This window comes from Callospermophilus lateralis, chromosome 10 (genome assembly GCF_048772815.1).
Source record: "Callospermophilus lateralis isolate mCalLat2 chromosome 10, mCalLat2.hap1, whole genome shotgun sequence".
NCBI lineage: Eukaryota > Metazoa > Chordata > Mammalia > Rodentia > Sciuridae > Callospermophilus > Callospermophilus lateralis.
Genome location: NC_135314.1, coordinates 123640772 through 123660491, shown reverse-complemented (window position 1 = coordinate 123660491; position 19720 = coordinate 123640772). Strand labels below are relative to the sequence as shown.

General features: G+C 32.4%; 1 protein-coding gene across 2 annotated transcripts in view; it reads right to left on the bottom strand.

The window, feature by feature from the left end:
* Positions 1–19720, bottom strand: part of Stag1 (STAG1 cohesin complex component) — a 362710-nt gene that overhangs the window by 148151 nt on the left and 194839 nt on the right. The window contains exons 6-7 of one of the 2 annotated variants that reach the window (XM_076867213.2): positions 15350–15426; positions 676–880 (exon numbers count right to left, since the gene is read on the bottom strand). In XM_076867213.2, coding sequence (XP_076723328.1) covers positions 676–880; positions 15350–15426 — 282 coding nt within the window. The remainder of the gene's footprint in view (positions 1–675; positions 881–15349; positions 15427–19720) is intronic. The other variant, XM_076867214.2, reaches the window with a different exon arrangement.

Genomic DNA, 19720 nt, shown 5'->3' with positions numbered 1-19720 from the left:
AGGTAAGCACAGTTAAAGTAGTAGAGGCAAAACAGACAATTACTCAATTAATAAAATTATCTTGTGGGAAAACAAAAAAATGAATATACTTGGCTGACAAGTTAATAATAATTCTAAATGAAGAAAGCAAAGGTAAAAACTTTTATCAGTTCTTCAGATTATCTATAGTGTACCTGAATGAACTGATATTAGAGACATTAGGTCTAGATATGTTTAAGTTAGGAAAGCATTAGTTACAGAAAGAATATCTGTTTTATACTAGATAGAATTATTTAAAATATTTGCAATAAAACAATAAGCCATAAAGCAATGTAATTAAGTGGAGGAAAAAACAGTGCCAATTTGGAATTTCCACTATCATTAATTGGGTTTACCAAAGAATATGGCATAGTTACCTCTTAAAATGTTTTGGTTGTAAAATAAAGATGTAGGAAAACACATTCAGAAAGACATTTACTGACACATTTTTATTTTTAAGGTTATCAGATGCCAGTTAAGTAAATAGGCTTAAACTTTACCCTAACAGATAACACAAATCACTGAGATGAATTTGGCAGAAAGTGTTATTTTCCAGAACACTGTCATTAAATTAATATTTGCTCTAAAGAAGGCTTAACTGAAATAAAATATACTTAACAAACCAAATGGAAAAGAAAGAACATGTTGGTTACTTACCAGCAAGGGTACTTGTATGCCTAAAAGCTCTGACTTGGGAGTCTGACAAACCAGTCAAAAGGGATATTACTGTATCCATCATATACTCATCATAAATTATGCTATATTGACACTGTCGAATCAGGACTCCAATAAATTCACAAAAATTTGATCGAAACTTTTTCCACTGTGGTCCAGGCATGGTAAGGGGATAATCACCACTGTCCTAAAAAGTATAAAAAGAATAGTAAGTATGACATGATAGTATATTGATCAAAGGTCCCCACCCCTCCTTTTTTTGGTACCAGGAATTGAATCCAGTGGTTAAGCCACTGGGTTAAGCCCCACTGGATTTTATATTTTATATTTTATTTAGAGACAGAGCTAAGTTGCTTAGGGCCTCACTAAGTTGCTAAGGCTGGCTTTGAACTCATGATCTTCCTGCCTCACCCTCCTGAGCTGCTGGGATTACAGGTTCCTGTGTGCATGCACCACTACACACAGCTAAAAGTTTTTCTCCCCCCTACAACATAAGTAGGCATCCTCTTTTTGAGAGCACTTGGGGGCAAAAATAAGAGGTTATTTTCCTAAATATACTGATTGCTTTGTTGTTGTTGTTGTTATTTTATACTGCCATGACAAAATATTTAAGTGCTCAAAATTAGTACTTTAAAACCATCATCTACTTTATTATTCTAAATGTTTCATTCAAAATAATAGATTTTAGTATGTAGTATTTCAACCTTTGTTCAAGAAAACCCAAAACATTAATGTTTAGACTTACAAAAGTTATTTGCCATTGAATTTAGATCAAAGTAATAATGATACTTATATCACAAAACATCTTCCAATATTTTAAGTAGAATATTAAGAATTACAAAAGGATGAGCATTTCATTGAAGAACCCAAAACTAATCTTTTACATCAGAAATACCTACATCATTTATTCCAATTTTACTATAAACTTAATTCTACTTTGCAGAATGAATTTATTAACTTTTCTTAAGAAAAAAACTATTATGAGCTCTTGATATCATTAAATTGTATCAGATTGTATCACCTGCTTAAAGTACAAAATTGAAAGTTGAACCCAACTTTTAAGGGGTTTCTCTCTATAATCTAAAACACATACAGAAAGAAAAATTCACAAGGCAGAAAGATGACCATTACTTAAGCAGGTAAGAGAAATCAAGTAAAAATTTCATTAACTGTCCAATATCAAGTGTGTGTTAGCTTGTCAATGTAGAATAACAAGGGAAGTTTGCACTCACTCAAAATTCTTTTTCTATAACCTTGTATTCATAACCAAACCTGGGCACAGAGAAAGAAAACAGAGAACCTCTCTCTAGGGAGAAAAGCCAGGAGGGAATAATCTTCAATGTCTAAGAAAAAGGTAAGAATCCCAGCTCCCTTTTCAGAACTTTCCTTTTTATCAGAAAGCCTTAATCTAGTGAAGGGAAGAACAGCAAACTGAATTATCTGCATAGCACTAGCAAAGATCCATTGTGGTTGGGATAAGAGTAAATTTAAACTCACTTCTTGTAAGTCAGGAGCAAAACAGTCTTGGGTTATGAAATCTATGCCAATATCAAAGGTCTGCTAGCACTAGGAAAGGAATAGGAAACTCCCAATCAAGTCCAATCTACAGATATAAGGAGGAGATTGGCTGCTACAAAAAGAAAGAAGAAAGCTGGACAGGTCCCTCAGTGGCTGCAGGCACAAAGGGTATGGTTAAATCTTAGATAGGACTAGGAATACCAGTCTACCACTGGTAAAGGGGTAAGAGTGTGATGAGAGATTTCCTCTGTAGCACTGGGTATAGAGATGGCAGAGGTCTACAAGGATGGAGCAGGAACACAAAGGAAAAAACCTTCTGATATCCTTAGGCAAGATATAACAAGGCAAGAGCACTACACCATTAGAGAAATCTGAAACCTGTTATAACAAAACAAATCCAGTTATACTACTGTCTAGAGTGAAAATGTATAGCATTTTGTTCCTTTTTGCTTTTGAAACTAGTACAAATATTATTATCAAGAGGAAAAACATTCTGGGAAAAGAACCTGCATTCAGGTTAAAAATTTCTTTAATAGTAGCTCTTAGGCATGCCACATTTTAAAAACTGTGTAGTTAATGAAGGGCAAGGGACATTGAAAAATAAGTAGCATCTTTTTTTCAGGGAAGCTAAGGTAACTAATAAGGAAATTAAAATAGAAATAATAATCAAGTAACCTAAAAGCTTTATACAAAACCTAATATTTAAGATCTTTGGGCAAAGCCTTATAATATTTGAACAAGTAATTATTCAATAAATAAATGTAAAGACAGAGTTAACAAAAAAAGTCTAGAAAAAAGCAATTCATTGAAGTATGTTCAGAAAATACAGGTAGAAAATCTGTGTCACAAAATATAATATATTGTACATTAAAATATATGGTATATACTTTGCACATTAAGAAGTTTATATCCATGCACTGGTGATTACTAATAGGCATAATAAGAGAAATAAGACCTGTAGAAAAATAAAGAATTTGTTCTAGATCCTAGAGTTTAGTTTTCTGGTTCTGGTATTGTAAAGTCCATACACTGCGCTTTACTTGGTTTACTAAAGGAAATCTGAAGGACAGAGGTTTTTCTGGTGATTTTTTTCTTTCAACAGAGGGGCAAATGAAGTTCTGTTGTCAACTAGAGAGACAACCTACTTATGAAACAGATGTTTCAAAGGAGCCCTGATAGGGCAAGAAAGAACAAACAAATAAACAAGAAAACAGTGCCAAGTTTAAAGAGTCAGCAACAAAATTAGATTTAGAGCTTCAGAAAAGGATAATCTCCTAAGAGGTCCACTGCATGGTTGAACGTATGTAATTAGCAGAGGTAGAAAGAACTGACTGCTCAATCTTTAAGCATGTGATTTTTTAATAACAACCAACAATGATCTATCAGAATTTAAAATAGCAAAGAATAGTCTCCTTACAGATATTTGAGAACTAAATTTGGTCACAAACTATAGATATCTAACAAGATAAAACATTCTCTAGGAACAAATCCGAGAGAATTGCTTTTAGCTATCTGATTTCAGCACATTTACCCAAAGATACACAGTATCCCCTACCCAAATCTGTGGGTTTGCTTTCCATGGTTTTAGTCATCCTTGGTAAACCTCAGTCTGAAAATATTAATGGGAAATTACAGAAACAAACAATTCTTAAGTTTTAAATTGTTGCTGTGAGTAGGGTGATGAAATATTACACCATCCCACTACCCAGCACATAAATCATCCATTTATCTAGAATATCCATGTTGTATTCAAGATCTGCCTCATGGCAGTGAAGAGGAAAGAGAGACCACATTCACATAACTTTTATTATGGTATTTTTGTATAATTACTTCATTATTTGTTATTATTATCCGTCTCTTACTATACCTAATTTATAAATTAGACCTAATTTAGTATGTATGTACAGGAAAAAACTTTTAAGTACAGATGGTCCCTTTATGACTTTTAGATTTTATGATAATGAGAAAATGACATGCATTCATTTGCAATCATTTTGAATTTTGGAATTTGAATTCTGATATTTTCCGATACTTATGACATAGTATAATATTCTCTCACAAAGCTGTACAGTGGACACTCAATTATAAGGGTAAAAAACTGAGCTGGGCATGATGTCCTAAGTCTTCAGTCTCAATAACTTGGGAGGCTGATGCAGGAGGCTTGCAAGTTTGAGGACAGCCAAATTTGGCACCTTAATGAGACATTGTCTCAAGATTTAAAAATTTGAAAAGGAATAGGGATATAGCTCAGTGGTAAAGTACCCCGCCCCCCATTAAAGTTCAGTTCCCAGTGGTAAAGTTCAATCCCTAGTAACATTAAAAAAAAAAAAAAGTTAGCAAATGTTACTCTACAGTGTACTGTGTTACTATGCTATATGAAGCCAAAGGCTTGGGTGTATTGAGCATATCAAATTTTTCAATTTGTGATATTTTCAGCTCATTATGAAGCCACTAGGATACAATCCCATTGTAAAGTGAGGCACATATATACATAGAAGTTTGGTACCATTATTGATTTCAGGCATCTACTATAGTTCTTAGAACATTTTCCCCCAAATAAGAAAGGACTACTGTACTACTATTACTTAAAACAGTGATTTATGAATACTTGTTTATAGAGCACAAACAACTTACCTCCCCAATCATCTACCAACTATCTAAATAATAATTTATTGAACAACAAACATGCTCCTATATCAGGTCCTGGACATAAAAAATATGAGTAAAACAAAGATCTTTTCTTTCAAAGAATTTCTACTTTAATGAAGAATATGTATACATGCGCGTGCGTGTGCACACGTGCACACACACGACAGGAGTTGTTAAAAGTATATAGAACGTAGAAAGCATTGTCAATTCTCTACTGATGAAATGGGCAGGGGCAAGAGGAACAAGCATTGTAAGCAATACAATTAGCAAAGTCATACTAATGGGACCACAGAGCTACATTGTTTCATAAACTAAAACAGAATTTCTAGTATTAAAATAACAAAATAAGGGCAGGAGCATAGTGACTCATAAAGGAAACAAAGGAAGTTAAACTTCATTCTGGAGGCAGTGGGTGGCTGATGAATGATTTTGACCAAGTGAGTAACCAGTTTTATAAAGAAATAACTGATTGCAATGTAGAGAATAGTCAGTCATTAGGCAAAGGAACAGAAAAAGAGCTAAGGAGATTTACCATTCTAACACATTCATAAACAAAATGAGAGATGGAGCAGGAAATTTAAGATAGTAGCAATGGTTAGGAAGATAATGGAAGGAATGTGATAAACACTGAAATAGTGCAAAAATAAAATTACCAGTTTAAATGACAGACAAAAATAAGTTTTATGTTTTTGGTTTGGTTGACTGGTGGATTTTTCCACAACAGAAAATAAAAAATTCATTGTTCCTGACATCTGATAGGTGTTGGGAAAAAGTATAATGGCAGCCGCACCCCAGGAAAAAAACTCCAAAATGGCGCCTAAGGACGTTCTCTTCCTATTTTACCCTTTTTTCACTGGTGCGAAAAGTTCCCCTGGTGTGAACTCTCGCGCTGGCGTCAATTTCAAATCTCTCTGGCAGGAAACCTTAGCCCCAATAAGAACTAATTTCCTGGGCTCCGGAACTGACATCTGGAGGAACTTACCAATAAACGAGTGAGCCGTCATTTACCTAAGCCCTGCCATCTCTCCTTAGATCTATATAAGCCCACAGCCTTTTGTAATAAAGTGGAACTCTCCCCAGCGAAGTGTCTTGCGTGGAGGAATTCTTTCAATAGGAGGACTAAGTTTTGTTTAGGAATGCCCAATTACTCTGTCCCATAGGAATAGATGGTCACACTTTAATTCAAAACATTTTATGTAGAATATCCAATTTCCAGACTTCAGGCTACACTGATTTCAAGATTTAAAATAAACCCAAAGTTTTAGGAACAGATTATTAATGAACACTGAAAGCATTATTTGGCCAATTTTCAAGTTGTCAAACCATTATTTGGCAATTGCAAAAAAAAAAAAAAAAAAAAGTAATTTTACAAAGAGATGCAATGCACCTTAAACAAGGCTCAATTTTAGCTCTGCTAATCAATACCCTTGTATATACTGCCTACTGTGATATAATATAAAGCACACAAAATTTCACCAATGAATTTCCTTGAAAAAAATCTAATCTAAGAAGGTCCTTAGACCTGACGTTCAATTAAAGAACAAAAAGGACATAGGAACATGTTAAATAATACAGAAAGAAAAAAAAATCTGGGAAACAAAAAATGTGGGATGCTTTACAAGACAACTAGTTTAATGCTGTAAAAAAGTTAATGTCAGGCTAGGATTGTAGCTTAGTGGAAGAGTGCTTGCTTCACATGTGTGAGGCGCTGGGTTCAATTCTCAGTACCACATAAATAAAGATCCATCGACAAGGAAAAAATATATACCAAAAAAAGTTAATACCACCTAAAGAAAAAAAAAGTTGAGAAATTGTTTTATAGTTTCAAAATGTCCTGAAGACATAACAATTAAATACAGTAATGTCAATTAGTATGTTTTAGTCACACTAGCTTCTTTATGGTCTTTTAAATACACTAGGTATGTTTCCATTTCAGGATCTTTGCCCTTGTTTTCCTTCCTTCAGATATGAGTTTAATGAGAGCCATCATCTTCTTCAAGTCTTTGCTCAGTGTCACACTCTTGAGAGGTGTTCTTGAATGTACTATGCTAAATGATCCCTTTTGGGTCAATCTCTTACTGATTTTATTTTTCTGCACAGTATTTATTGCCATCTATCATACTACAGTATTTTGCCTAGGTGTTTATTCTTTGGCTTTCTCCTCTTAACTAAAATGAAAATTTTGCGAGGGCTGGGGTTTGTGTCTAGTGCATTCAAGTGTTATATCCTCAACGCTTGGAATGTAAAAGACACTCAAATATTTATTGATCAAATGAATAAGTCACCACGAGAATACTATTTTCAATATGATTCTAAAAATGATGATAGGGATATCTAAAAATATTTTATTCATGTTCGTTCTTTAATCATCAACTTTGGTGATTTGTTTCCTTAGGCGCAGACTAAGGAACTAGTAAATGAATTCAGCAAAGTAACAGGATACAAAATCAACACTCATAAATCAAAGGCATTTCTATGTATCAGTGACAAATCCTCTCACAGTACGCTAAAGAAAGAAATTAAAGAAGACCTTAGAAGATGGAAAGATCTCCCTTGTTCTTGGATAGGCAGAATTAATATTGTTAAAATGACCATACTACCAAAAGCATTATATTTAAAATCCCAATGATATTCCTCATAGAAATAGAAAAAGCAGTCATGAAATTCATCTGGAAAAATAAGAGACCCAGAATAGCTAAAGCAATCCTTAGAAAAAAGAGTGAAGCAAGTGGCATCACTATACCAGAACTTAAACTGTATTACAGAGCAACAGTAACAAAAACAGCATGGTATTGGCACCAAAATAGACTGGTAGACCAATAGTACAGAATAGAGGACACAGAGACTAACCCACATAATTACAGTTATCTTATATTAGACAAAGGCGCCAAAAACATACACTGGAGAAAAGATAGCCTCTTCAACAAATGGTATGCTGATAGGAAAACTGGAAATCCATACACAATAAAATAAAATTAAACCCAGCTCTCTCACCATGCAAAAAACTCAATTCAAAGTGGATCAAGGAACTAGTAATTTAATAAGATACCCTGAATCTAAAAGAAGAAAAAATAGGCCCCAATCTCCATCATATTGGATTAGGCCCCTACTTCCTTAAATAGGACTCCTATAGCGCAAGAATTAAAATCAAGAATTAATAAATGGGATGGATTCAAACAAAAATGCAAAAGAAGCAATCAGTGAGGTGAAAAGAAAGCCTACAGCTTGGAAGCAAATTTTTACCACTTGCACTAACCTCTAGAGTATATAAAGAACTCAAAAAGCTAAACAACAACAACAAATAATAATAATAATAATAACAATAATAATAATCCTCCAATCAATAAACAGCCTGAGGAACTGAACAGACACTTCTCAGAAGGTGATATACAATCAATCAACAAATATATAAAAAAAGTACAACATCACTAGCAATTAGAGAAATGAAATCAAAACTAAACTTTAAGAATTCATCTTACTCCAGTCAGAATGGCAACTATTAAGAATACAAACAACAGTAAGTGTTGGCAAGGATGTGGGGAAAAAGGCACATTCATACATTGCTGGTGGGGCTGCAAAATGGTGCAGCCAATATGGAAAGCAGTATGGAGATTCCTTGGAAAACTGAGAATGGTACCACCTTTAGAGCCAGCTATCCTATTCCTTGGTCTATACCCAAAGGACTTCAAAACAGCATACTACTGGGACACAACCACATCAATATTATTGCAGCACAATTCACAATAACTAAACTCTGGAACCAACCTAGATGCCCCCCTTCAGTAGATGAATGGATAATGAAAATGTGGCATATATACACAATGGAATATTACTCAACAATAAAAGAGAATAAAATCATGGTATTTGCAGGTAAATGGATGGAGTTGGAGAATATAATGCTAAGTGAAGTTAGCCAATGCCAAAAAAAAAAAAGCTAAATGTTTTCTCTGATATAAGGAGGCTGATTCATTGAGAGGTTGGAAGGGGCAGCATGGTAAGATTAGACGAACCCTAGATAGAGGAAAGAGAAAGAAGGGAACAAGGGGGTAAAAAAGATGGTGGAATGAGATGGACATCATCACCCTAAGTACATGCATGAAGACACGAATGGTGTGAATATACTTTGTATAGAACCAGAGATATGAAAAATTGTGCTCTATATGTGTAATATGAATTGTAATACATAACAAATTAAAATAAAAAATTAAAAAAGAAATATCAATATATAAAATCAAAGCAACAATGAATGCCAATATCATTCCTTTTAAATGTCTTGCCCAAAACTGTTATCAATTAGTTAAATGAGATACTACCAAACGTTTTTCTTTTACTCTCATCCATGAATCTTGACAAACCTTTCATTTAGAGTGGGAAACAATCTATCATTAGATTTATTGGGGGGGAGCCAACAACAATAAAAATTGGGATACTGATACATTTGGGATAAACTAGAGGAGTCCACTGATCATTTTGGAAGTATTGGCAATAAATGAGTTCTTCAATTTGTCAAGGGCATACTCATATATCCTACACAAATGTTATATATATATATATATATATATATATATTGCTTTGCATATATCAAGTGACTCATATGAAAAACGGGCATATTAAAAATGTTTTGGAATTATACACATTAACATCTTTGAGGATACCATGTTCCTGAAATTGCAAGAAGAAATTCCAAATTCTAGAGTGCTGTTTCCTAAATTATTACAGTAAAATAGTCATAGTTTAAGATGTAAAACCACATCTGTTGAATTTACATAAACCAGTTTTCATTTTAATTCTGCCTCAAAAAGTTAGAATGCAAAAGAACCATGTGTTAAGGAAACAAAATAATATTCTATTCACCCTTGGGAAGCTCTAGTGAAAAAATATTTTTACACAACAAAATTTGAAGGGCCTAATAAAATACATTGTCTGAACTTTTGTTTTGAAGTTTTATTATATATTTACCAATAAAAAGTATCCATAAAGATTAATTCGATTGATTGTGGTAAAACTATATACTTCTAAGATAAGAGGAAGTTTGATTTAATTTATCCTATATAAACACAGTTATACCAATTAAGAATACTGAAAAGTCAACACCACAAGATTTTTATAATGTTCAAATCACATAGCTTTCCCATCTTTGACTCTTCAGCACTTACCTACAACACTGTCTAGTATACTTAGGAGAACAACAATGTTTACAGAATGGCTAATTTATTAACATCAAAGCCAATCTCCTGAGTGTGGTACACAAGACTATTAATGATTTGATTCAGCTTAATTTTTGTTTCCCTCAAGCACTCTATACTCTCCTCATTAAACTCCTTCCAGGTTTTCAGGTGAATTTTTATTCATCTTTAAATACCTATATTCAGGGTTGGGGACATAGCTCAGTGGTAGAGTGCTTGTCAGGCATATGTGAGGCCCTGGGTCCAATTCCTGATTCTAAATAATAATAATAATAATAATAATAATAATAATAATAATAATAATAGAAAGAAAGCAAAATCTAGTTTGTAAAGACCTCATACCCTACATAATTTTAAATCATCCTTTCGTGTCTCACTGGATTTTGCACGTTTCATAACTATTAAACATGTTAAGGTATTATTGCTGAGTATTCCCTCATTGGGTCTAAGTTTCAGATCATTGTGGTAGACACAAATTATATTTCAAGTATCCCAAGGGAAAGAGTAATGAGTTCAATACTGAAGACGGTAGATAGTAGAAATGGCACTCCTTACTAATATATTTACTTACTGTAAATTACGTATGTAAGTTCAATAATTTTATAGTCTATACTCTGTATCTCTCCACAAAATACAAAAGTACTAAACACAGAGAAAAAAACAGAAACTAAACCTTAAATATTTGTAATCAACAAGTGAATAATATGGCATGTGGTTGCACTGATACGACTGTAATATTTTGAAACACATGTAATTATGGCATTTAAATATTTAATTTAAAAAGTATGTAAAATATTCCTTTTGTCTTCTTTGACCTTCAAAGATTACTTTTATGTGAATAATATTAATACAATAATAGATACACTTAATTCTATGAATAACAATATATGCTGCAAACTATACCTTATTACAACACATGAGGACGTCACTCAGTCTTCTACTTACCAAGAGTGGAAAGAAAATAAATCCTTTCATCTATTTATTTCAAATTACCAGATACTTTAAAATTAGACATAGATCACAACTAAAAGGGAAAAATGTGAAATAATTACCAGTTACCAAAGCATACTTCCCATAAGAAATCTAGCTACTCTTTGAGAAGAATGTAGGCAACAGGGTAAAGAGGGGAGAGAAACTTTATATGTCAAATTAACTTTATCCCAAATTTTCACTATTAGATGGTTCGAAGGCTGAAAAATGCTTTCTTGATAGAATGTATAAATGAAAAAATTTAAGAGACTGTATTTGAGAATGCAAATAATTTGACCTTTCTTCTACACTCTGCAGCATTTCTTTTACATTTTTGAGGTTGTGTGCTATTTAACCACTTTTATACTTATTAACATTTTAACCCTTTGATTAAATAACTGTTCATATAAATAAAAATATGGAAGTTCCATACTTTAAATAAAAAAAATTTAGGGAAGTACATATGATAACAAATGAGAAGCGAAAAAAGCTGCAGGGTAACTTGTAATCATTATAGAAAATCACCACATAATCTTACAATTTATAAAAAGAATTAAAGGGGGGTTGGGGATGTGGCTCAAGCGGTAGCGTGCTCGCCTGGCATGCATGCGGCCCGGGTTCGATCCTCAGCACAACATACAAACAAAGATGTTGTGTATGCCGATAACTAAAAAATAAATATTAAAATTCTCTCTCTCTGTCTCTCCCTCTCTCTTAAAAAAAAAAAAAAAGAATTAAAGGGACTAAATGAATGTATTAAATGTGTTACAAATGTTTCCTTATGTACAAGGCATACTTATATGAAAACTATATTAGCTGATCTTGGAAAAACATACCTAAAAGTTTATATATATGAATATAATGCTAATAATCTGGAAAACAAATATTATATTTTGCTTTAGCTTACAACGGCTGATTCCAAGAAGAACCAAATATACTTAGCTATAAACTGAAGAGCCATAGAATGCTCTGGGAATTAATTTATTTGTAAATTAGGTTGATATAATTACTTAGCACTTTGGCTATGTGCAAGTTTGTAGGGCTTAAAAAAGTTTATTAAACTATTTGTAATAAAGAATAGGAACATTAGTGTACTTCTCAGGCAATAACAGATTTTTAGACCACTTCCTGTAAAATCTATCTGTATTTGATTAGGTGATCACCTTCACCTGACTTTGCTATAATATATTTATTTCAATAATATTTTAATAATGACTACTCTTTTGAAAACCACTGTTTGAATTTAACAGTTCAAATTTAACAGTTCAGATCTTTTAAACATTACTATAAAATACGATGTACCAAAAATAACCTCCCATTTCCCCTGGGGAATAAATGACCAAAAAAGTATTCTGAAGGGAAAAAAAATCAAATATGGTATTATCTAGTAATATACAAGTATTTAAACCCAAGTTCCTGGGAATATACAGAGTAAAAAAAGAATAATATTTTCCTAAAATTACTGAAGATAAAATAGATGGCCTTAGAAGATAATCTAATAAATAATTCTGCTCTAAATGAACACATTCCTAGTGTAACCAAACAGTTGTACAACCAAAAAGGAAAAAGATTTAAATGATTTTTTTTTTTAAAAAAGCAATCTTTGATTAGATCACTATCTCAAATATTGGAAAAAATATTTAGAGAAATGAAATAAATCCTTTTAAAATAATTTTATTTGCTATGTATTGATTATCACTTTTGGTAACAGTTAACTATCTTTTAATATATTCTGAATATATGACCGTATTGGCATATCATGACCTTTATTTCCATGAATTTCTCATCTTCTTCTAGTTGTTTAAACTTAGTACAAAAGTAATGATTTTTTCTTGAGCTGGATGTGGTGCAGGTCTGTAATTCCAGAAATTTATGGGAGGCTGAAGTAGAAGAATCAGAAGTTTGAGGACAGCCTTGGCAATGTAGTAAGACCCTCCCTGACTCAAAATTAAGAAATAAAATGGGCTGGGGATATAGCTCAGTGCTAGAGTGCCCCCAGGTTCAATACCAACTACCAAAAATAAATAAACAAAAGTAACAATTTCTTGTTATCACATTCATTTTTACAATATATTCATTTGTTTCCCCCTCTATCTGTTCTCACACGAGAAGGGTTTTAATAACTTAATTCTTGGCTTTCTTCTTTTTATTTACCTTAAACCAGTAATTTCAAACTTTGATGTCTTGTTAGAATTCTGATGAACTTTTAAATTTTTCATGCCCAGGTAACACACTTTACAAATTAATCAGAATATCTGAGGATGTGGCAGAGACAGGTACCAGTACTTTTTAAAGCTACACAGATAACACCAATATGCAACAAAGGTTGGGGACTATTTCTCAAAAACTTGTAATAATCTTTTCATCAAGTATTAATATTCTTAAGGTCCAAGGTACACAATACATTTTAATTTGAGATCTGAACCACCTTTGATACAAGTCTAGTGTAGTGCAATCATTCTGGCAGCTGATGAAGCAACTTCCCAATTACACCTTAACTTGATTTTGTTACCTTCTGTTTGGCACATACAAGCACTTGAAATAACTGGTTCATTTTTTTTTTTTTTTTTGATGAAAAGAAGCCCAACAGTAATATATTAAAATCCAGGTTTGTTAGTTTTAGAAAGTTAACTTCATGTAAGTTCGAATGCCTTACAGTCCAACACAATCCAAACAGAATCTGTGGCATGCCCTTCTAATTAAATATTTCCAGGAATATTTGCTACAGTTTGTATTTGCAATGTCTCCTAAATGTTCATGTTTTAAAGGCTTGTTTCCCAGACTGGTATTGTTGGGAGGATGTAGAATCTTTTAAGAGGTGGGGCCTAGACAGAGCTCTTAGGTCCATGGAGGCATGCCCCTAAAGGGAAAGTGAGCCTCTTCCTCTTTATTTTGCTCCCAACATGAGATAAACGCTTTTGCCATGCACTGCTGCCATACCACAGCCCCAAACATAACAGGGTCAGCAGTCATGGACTGAAACTTCCAAAACTTTCCTTTTCATAGGTTTATCTCAGGAATTTGTAAGAAAGAAATCTGACTAGTACCAAGTCAAGAATTAAGTAAAACATATACTCACACTGGCTGACAGAAATCAAAACTGTAAATAACGTTACCTAAGTGGGAAAAAAACCCAAAAAACTTTACAATGTCAAAGGCTTTTGGGATTACAAAATCGAGAACAAGGAATTATGGATATACATATGAATGGAGCATAATGTAAAGTTCCTAACATGGTACTAATATAGTTGAAAAGACACTAGCAGAATGTTTCTGTAAAGAATCACATGTAAAATATTTTTGGTCTGAGCTTGCTTTAGAGAAGGTGAACAACTGATGAGAAAGACATCCAAGATGTTATGTATGTTTGAGTGTATTTGTTTTATGGTGCGTTTGTACTACTTTATTCAACTGAAAATTAGTAACAATAACAAAAAAAAAAAAAAAAAAAAAAAAGGCTAAGCTTACACCCAAGAGGGGGGAAAAAAGCAATCTTTTCTGTTGAAAGTCAAGAAAAAGAAACATCTGCCAGAAAATAGAAATCAAATTTAAATCAAAAGGAAGAATATTAAAACTGCAATTAGCAGTGCCCCAAAGCATAAATATAAAAGTAAAACTGAAAATGTTTCAGCATTTACAATCCATGTAAAAACTGTTTGAGACAATATTTCACTGAAAATAGGAAAGGGGATTATGAAGAAAAAAACAAAACATGTATTCTAAATGAAAATTAGAATACCCTGAAGTAGAATGTCCAAAACAGAAGTTTTAAGTTTCACATATACACACAAGTAGACATAGGATGGCAGTGAACGTTCTGTTTGAAATAACTGGAAAATTCTGAGTTAAATAAAGTTAAGCCGATTTTTCTTCACTAGGACTCTTAAAAACTAAAATGTGCTTTGATACTAAGAAAGGTATAATATGGAACCCTGTTCAGATTTCTTTGACCTCTGAACCTTTTTTCCTCTAAAGCATTTAATGGGACTAGCATTCCACGGAAGAAAAGTGTTGGAGATGCATTTATAAATTTGGGAATTTGAGAAAGTTTTCAAGAATAAAAGTCAAGAATGAACTTCTACTTCATAATATTAATTTTCTTATCCTTATCAATCATCAGACATTATTTAATGCTACCTCCACACTATGTAATCAAATCCCCAAAGCTATTATTAATTTTGTAATTAGTAGTATGGATTGATATTTAATATAAATAAGTAATATATATCTTCTCTTACAGTAAACACCAAATCAAAACAAAACTTGAAATAATCAACATGTTAACAATTTAAAAGTATAAGTAGGCAATCTGCATAAATATTGGAATGCTATACCTCATCAAATTCTTCAGTCATTTTTCTGATGATTTCTGCATTCTGCATATTTCGAAACATCTCTATTCTCACAGTACCTGTGAAACAACAGATTTTACAGTTATTCTTTATCTATCTCATGCTAAACATAAAATTTAATCTAACCATTGTTTGAAAAATTAAAAAAATTTATAGTTTTTCTCTTTCCTCCTCAAATTCTGATATATTCTAAAGGAACCTCTTACATAGGAACTTCAAACTTTTTCAGACATTTTTTTAAAAATCTGAATATCTAATGAACTAGATGATAAGTACAGAAAAAGAGTGTTGCGGAAGGAGAAGACAAAGACAAAAAACATTAAGTTTGTACTAGAAGAGAGCACTAAAGACTAATTAAACATACACTAGTGATATCTAGACATACAGCTAGCTGCCTTTGTCTTTAAAATCTCCAACTATAGAGATCATATTTCTCTTGTGGCTATTTCTGATATTCTTTATAATCAGAATGTTCTTTAGTAAATTAAAATGTCCTTTGATATAATCCATACCTGTTTTCTCTGAACATAAGAAACTCCTAAGTTCTACATAATTATCAAGAAATAAAAATTTACTTTTTCATCTTATTCCTTCATAATACTTCTCTGTTAGTTGATTTTACCTGAAATACGGTCATGTAAATTTTACCACTGGTACTGATAAGGAAAAACAAATGTAGTTTAGCTGAAAACTTGTATTAAAAAAATCAACATAATTTAAAGAAACTGAAATGTAATTCAAAAATCAATCTGGAATACAGAGAATAAATAAACAAGACTTTTTTCTATTCAAGTTTTAAAAAATTGCAAAATTAAGACTCTAAGAATAAATCCAAAAATAATTATAATCTGACAGACTTGTTGTCAGTAATTATCAACTCCAATTCAAATCACATTTAAGAAAAAAGTGGAGCAACTCCTATAGGGTCCCTCTCACCTTACAAGTGATCTGTCTCTTTTCTCTCCACTTGAATAAATCCTATTGTCTTATGCTTTTAAAAAATGAAAAAAAAAAAAAGAGGGAAGAGTCTTTAAAATATACTATATATTTTTTAATATTTATTTATTTATTTTAGTTGTAGTTGGACACAATACCTTTGTTGTATTTATTTATTTTTATGTGGTGCTGAGGATCGAACCCAGAGCCTCACACATGCTAGGCAAGAGCTCTACTGCTTAGCCACAACCCCAGCCCCCATATATTTATATACTATATATTTTTTTTTTTTTAAAGAAAGAGCACATAACAATAGAATAGTTTCTAGAAGTCAAAAAAGTGTGCCCTTCATTTAGAGTAATGGGCCAGTAAAACTTCTAGCTACTCAAGTTAAGGAAAGAGAATCACAAGTTTAAGGCCAGTTTGGTAAGCTTAGTAAGACCCTGTCTCAAAGTATTAAAAAGAAAAAAAGGTGGGGGGGAGGGTGGTGCTGGGTTTAGTAGCACATGCCTGCAATCCTAGTCAATGGGAAGTTTGAGGCAGGAGGACAGCAAGTTCAAGGTAAGACTGGGCAACTTAGAGAGAGCCTGTCTTAAACTAAAAGTCTAAAAATAAAAAGGGTCAGGGATATAGCTACATGGCATACTGCCCCTGGGTTCAACCCCTAGTACCATCCGTAAATAAATAAGCAAGTAAATAAATAAATAAATAAACTGAGATTGATACATTTTTCAAAGGTCTAGAGATGTAGTTCAGGTGTAGATTAATCAAGGGTTGAATTCCCAGTACTCAAAACAAAACAAAAAAACACACAAATGAAATAACTATATTGGCACATTAAATTTAATTTACTAATTGGAAAATTGATACTGTAAAACTGAAATCTGCCTTATCTTTTTAAATAGAATCATATTCAAGCACATTTTAGTTACTTAGTTACTTGGTGCATACTTGGTACTTCATTTACAGGATGCTGAACTTATCAATATCAATTTATCAAGTATAAATAATAAATTCCCTATATCCAAGAGGAAGAAGAAAAAAACATTTTTAAAAGATTTTGTTCCAAACACACAATTCTTTAAAAAGATGGGAGGGCTGGGACTGGAGCTCAGTGGTAGAGCACTCTGCCTAGCATGTGTGAAGCAATGGGTTTGATCCTCAGCACCACATTAAAATAAAAGATATTATGTCCACCTATCACTAAAAAATAAATATTAAAAAAAGATGGGAAAATTTTGTATTCTGACTGTATTTACTTTGTATTATAACTTATCTTTTTAATGATAAATATAATTTTGAAGACAGTTTACTCACTAAAATAAGCTTAACTTTGCAAAGATTTTTAAAAATTAAAGAGGAAATCTGAATTGAATTTCTAATTATCACAAATAAAATCTGTCTCTGGCAGGCATTCCTAAAATCACCCAAATTAAAACAAACAACCAAACAAAAAACAAAATACCCCGCCTAATTTAACATCAGTCCATCAAAGTTAAACTTCTTTGGGTTATGAATAATCTTATCAATTTGAAATAGTTCTCACAGATAAATATGTAATACATTTATTGTATTTATTTTATCAACCCCTATTTTGTTAGTTATTGTTTCATAGCACCCTGCATAAGTAAACTGACATTCAAAAATTAAACAATTAAAAGAATTAAAATTAGATTTTTAAATGATTAACCATTCATATTTATATACACATAAATTGTATTGACTACAGTGTTACAAAAGCCAATAAGTTATGCAGAACATCATTCATGTTCATAGATTTATATGTTTTGTCATATAAATCTATAACAAAACTGCTAAAAGCAAGAAGGGTTTGTGGAGGCTCCAACATACACCACACACCTGGTTGCACATACAAAAAAATTGTGGAGAGAATACAATGTTGGCATAGACAACATTCCCTGACCCTGCCTGGTAAGAAACACAAAGTACAGCTTGAATACCACTCAATTTGTTTAATGTGCGCTGACAGGAAACAACAGGTTTCAGATGGGACACACACAGGCTGTGGAAAGAATCTTCAACCCAAGTACCAGGCTAGAAGGAACTTTTGGCTTCCTCTCCCCCATGTATTTTAACTTCTATTATTAATTTTATTTCTCATTTTTGTTTACAGCTGTTTTCTTCTACGCCTTAATTGGTTTTATGTATTTTTCTCCTTTGTTTGAAATTTTTCTTTGTTCTTTCCTCCCTGTCTCTCCTTCTTCACTATTGTTGTTTTATTAATTTTACCTTTATTAACTTTTAACATTTTAATCAATTCTATATTATTTTTTACACTTCCCTATTGTTTCTTTTACTTGGTTTTCACTGTGTTTATGTTGTTGTTACTGTTATTTGTTTTCTTCTAAGTTATTCTGAGAATTAATGTTTGGCAACTCAAGTACCTGGCAGGTATTTTGCCACTAAGCTACACCACCACGCCTGTTGAGAGAAACCACAACCTACTCTAGGGAAAACTTAGTCTCATTCAAACCATGGCAAAAGAATGTACGAGAAAAATATCCTAAGCCAGAATAATCTGGCAGGGTTACAAGAATCTAAAGTCCCTCTCCTGGACATTCAGTATAATAACAGCACCCATAAATAACAACTCTTTGGATACCACACCTCTTATATAGGAACTTCAAACTTCTTCAGACATTTTTTAAAAATCTGAATATCTAATGAACTAGATGATAAGTATAGAGAAAGAGGACCTTCAAAGGATCTCGTTTCCCTTAAGTCACTCTCATAGAACCTTTTAGACTGCACACTGTGGACAAGACTAGGGGAGTAATCAGAGTGTACATTTCTAATACTCCACTGTCAACATCACACCTGCATGAACTACTAAATGGATCCTACTCTCCTGAAACCTACAAAAAAATCAAGTCCGAGTCTCTATCAAGGTACACCTGTGTCAAAATCCACTAGACACAGAGAAATCACAAAGAAATTATACCACCAAGTCCATTTAGAGCTAAGTGCAACATTCCAATACAAACTAATACTCATCAGCACATCATCAAAAAAAGTCTGTTACTAAAAGACCCTCACATCATGATGGAAGAGATATGCTTCCCAACAAATGCAAAAATTTTAACAGAGAAACACAAGAAATAAGAAAACAATAAAACATGATTCCTCTAAAAGCTCCTGACTATCTAGAAAGTGATTCCAAAGATAACAAAGGGGATGAAAAGCCAAAGAATCAACTTTTAAAAAGAATCAACTAATTCAAAGATGATAAAATAAATAGTTGAATGAATAAAGAAAAACAATGCAGGAAATGAAAAAGCCCTTCAATAAGAGAGACATTCTGAAAAAGAACCAAACAAATCTTGGAAACGAAAAGCTCAGTAAGTCAAATAAAAATCTCAGTAGACAGTCTCACCAACAACTTAGTTCAAGTGGAAA